The sequence below is a fragment of the Teleopsis dalmanni genome, chromosome 1 (genome assembly GCF_002237135.1).
Source record: "Teleopsis dalmanni isolate 2A chromosome 1, ASM223713v2, whole genome shotgun sequence".
Taxonomy (NCBI): domain Eukaryota; kingdom Metazoa; phylum Arthropoda; class Insecta; order Diptera; family Diopsidae; genus Teleopsis; species Teleopsis dalmanni.
The window spans coordinates 231,721,093-231,723,636 of NC_051846.1; the positions used below are offsets into that span (position 1 = coordinate 231,721,093).

Here is a 2,544-nt window from a genome sequence, read left to right on the forward strand (position 1 = left end):
GCAAATGGTCTACTTTGAAAACTAAGCAGAGAGTTCTTTGAACAGAGAAAAACAAGTCAGTTTTTTAAACAACAAACTAGGTTTATTTTTTCAACAATTATTGTTCTCAGAAACTAAAAGCAATGTAGATAAAAAAAAAATTATTAGAATAAACAAGAAAGTTCTTAGAAAAAAAAATAAAATTTCAATTAGTTGAAGCAACAATTTCAAATAAATTGAAAGAAACTAAATTCAAGCATTTAAATATAACATCAACAGAACTAATCCGAATCGTTTCCATGCAACTGTACAAATTAAAAATTTAAATTTACTACATTAACGAATTTTTCTAAATAATTTTTTAAATGCATTTTATGAACTTTAAAGTGTATACCCATATTTTTATATTTATATTTATAATATGAAATTTTTAAAGAACTTACTCTCAAAATCTATAGCAGACAAATCGTTCATAATAAACCACTTACTAATGACCGACTTTCAAATTCTTACTCTTATCCATTCTCGAGCTATAATTTCCAATATTATTTTACTTATTCACCTTTTTCACTGCTACGAGTATTTATATTTTGCAACTACTTGCAACTTTCAATATTGATTTTTGTAAAGTAATTTATGCAATTCATGCATTTCCTTTCGCTCATCCTTATTCATCGCAAATTCTTTATTTTTTTGCTCACCCACCTAACCATACCTTACCACACCTAACCATTTAAACTGCAAAATCACCCTCACCCCATGACATTTTATAATCGTCAATATTAAAGAAATCAAAAATATCGCCACTAGCACTGAAAGCATCTACACTATTGCCATCCACTCCGCTTCCGCTCACACCACTTCCAGCACCACCACAAATCGACATTTGTTCATGTGAACTCGATTGTGGCTGTGCACCACCAATCACAGCTTGCAACCCACAAGTGGAGTTACTACTGCCACTACCACTACCACTGACACTACTTAGTCCAGTACCAAATGGATGGGGTGGTGTATTTATATTGGAGTCTGGCGATAACGCAGAAAAGCTGAAACTACCCAATGGATTATCGAAATCATCACAAACATCCATTGGTGTATCGTTTGTATATGGATTATTGCTGTTACTATTACTGCTACCCATGCTACTATTGTTGGTGCTGCTATTGCTAATACCCATGCTAGGTGCATTGTTGCTGATTATATTGTTGTCGAGGTTATTGTTCATATTGTTGTGATTTTGAGTTAATTGTTCCACAAAACTATCAGCATCAAAATCAGCATCTGATATAGAGTGATTATTATTTATGGCTACATCACCACCAGCATTACAAGTGCGATTGTTATTGTTTTGTTGGATCAGTTGCTGTTGTTGACCCTGCTGCTGCTGCTGCTGCTGTTGCTGTTGTTGTTGGTGCTGCTGTTGTTGATGCTGTTGTTGCTGGTGATGTTGTATAAGTTCATTTATTGAAGGTTGTAGACTTGGATTCATATCGCGTCGTAAACCATTCAATGTGGAATTATTATTTGATTTTGTATCATTGGAATGGAGCAACTGATGTGTATTATTTCGACTGTTGCTGCTAGCGGTGACAAAGTTTGTTGTCTCATCACTGATGTCCATTTCGAGTTGTTGTGACATAAGTTCCAATAGCTCGTATTCATCGAAATGGTGCTGCAATTTTGTATCTGGGCTTATGTGACCAAATGATTTTTCGGATGTGGAAAGGCTAGAGGATTTGCAAAGTAAATCATGATGTGTAGGTGACTGCATTGAATGCGTTGGGGATGAAACAGAGTGATGTTGCTCTAGAAACACATCGAATGACTTGGCCACACTTTCTGCATCAATATGACAGTCAGGTTGTAATGGTGAGGTCATATCTATATTTTCAATAAAATTGTTAGCAGGCGATGAGTGAATTGGCGTATTTATGCCAGCGTAATTGTGGCTGACACCATTAGAAGCGTTGTTACTATTACTATTGCCACTAGTGCTGCCACTACCGAACATATGGAAAACATTGCCTGCATTATGTAACTGTTGATCATTACTTGTAGTATCCATTGGAAGTACTAAAGTTGGACTGTTTACTTGTTCGTCCAGTAAAGTTGTTTGTGGCTCCAATTTCGGTACAAGTCTGCCTGTTGCTGCCAATGTTTCATTGGGTTCGTTACAGGTATTAGTAGTAGTGAATATTATATTCCCACTTAAGTCAGTCATAAGTGTGTTGGTACCAGTTGGTGTTAATGGAGTTATCGGTGTGATGGGCTCCAAAGCACTCTCCGGTAACTCACCCTGTTTAATTAGTACATCCAAGACCTCTGTTAATTTTTCAGATTTAACATTATTTTTATTTTTTCTTGTCGTTTGTGTTGTTACTGTCGCTGTACTTGCGTTAGGTTCTTCCTTAATTTTGATGTTAAGTGGCGACGTAAATGTGTTGGCTTTAGCAGCTAGTTGCTTCGTAGCTTCTTCATATTGTGGTGGCGGTGGCGGAGGAGGTGGTAAATTTTGTGGTTTAATGTCAAGTTGTATTATTTGCTGTTGCTGCTTCTGTGGTT

General features: G+C 36.0%; 1 protein-coding gene across 1 annotated transcript in view; it reads right to left on the bottom strand.

Moving 5' to 3' along the window:
- Positions 1-364: 364 nt before the first annotated feature.
- LOC119672627 (myocardin-related transcription factor B) overlaps positions 365-2,544 on the bottom strand; it is a gene marked incomplete at its 5' end in the record, with an annotated part of 17,444 nt that continues 15,264 nt past the window's right edge. Inside the window, 1 exon segment of the mRNA XM_038083728.1 lies at positions 365-2,521. Coding sequence (XP_037939656.1) covers positions 713-2,521 — 1,809 coding nt within the window.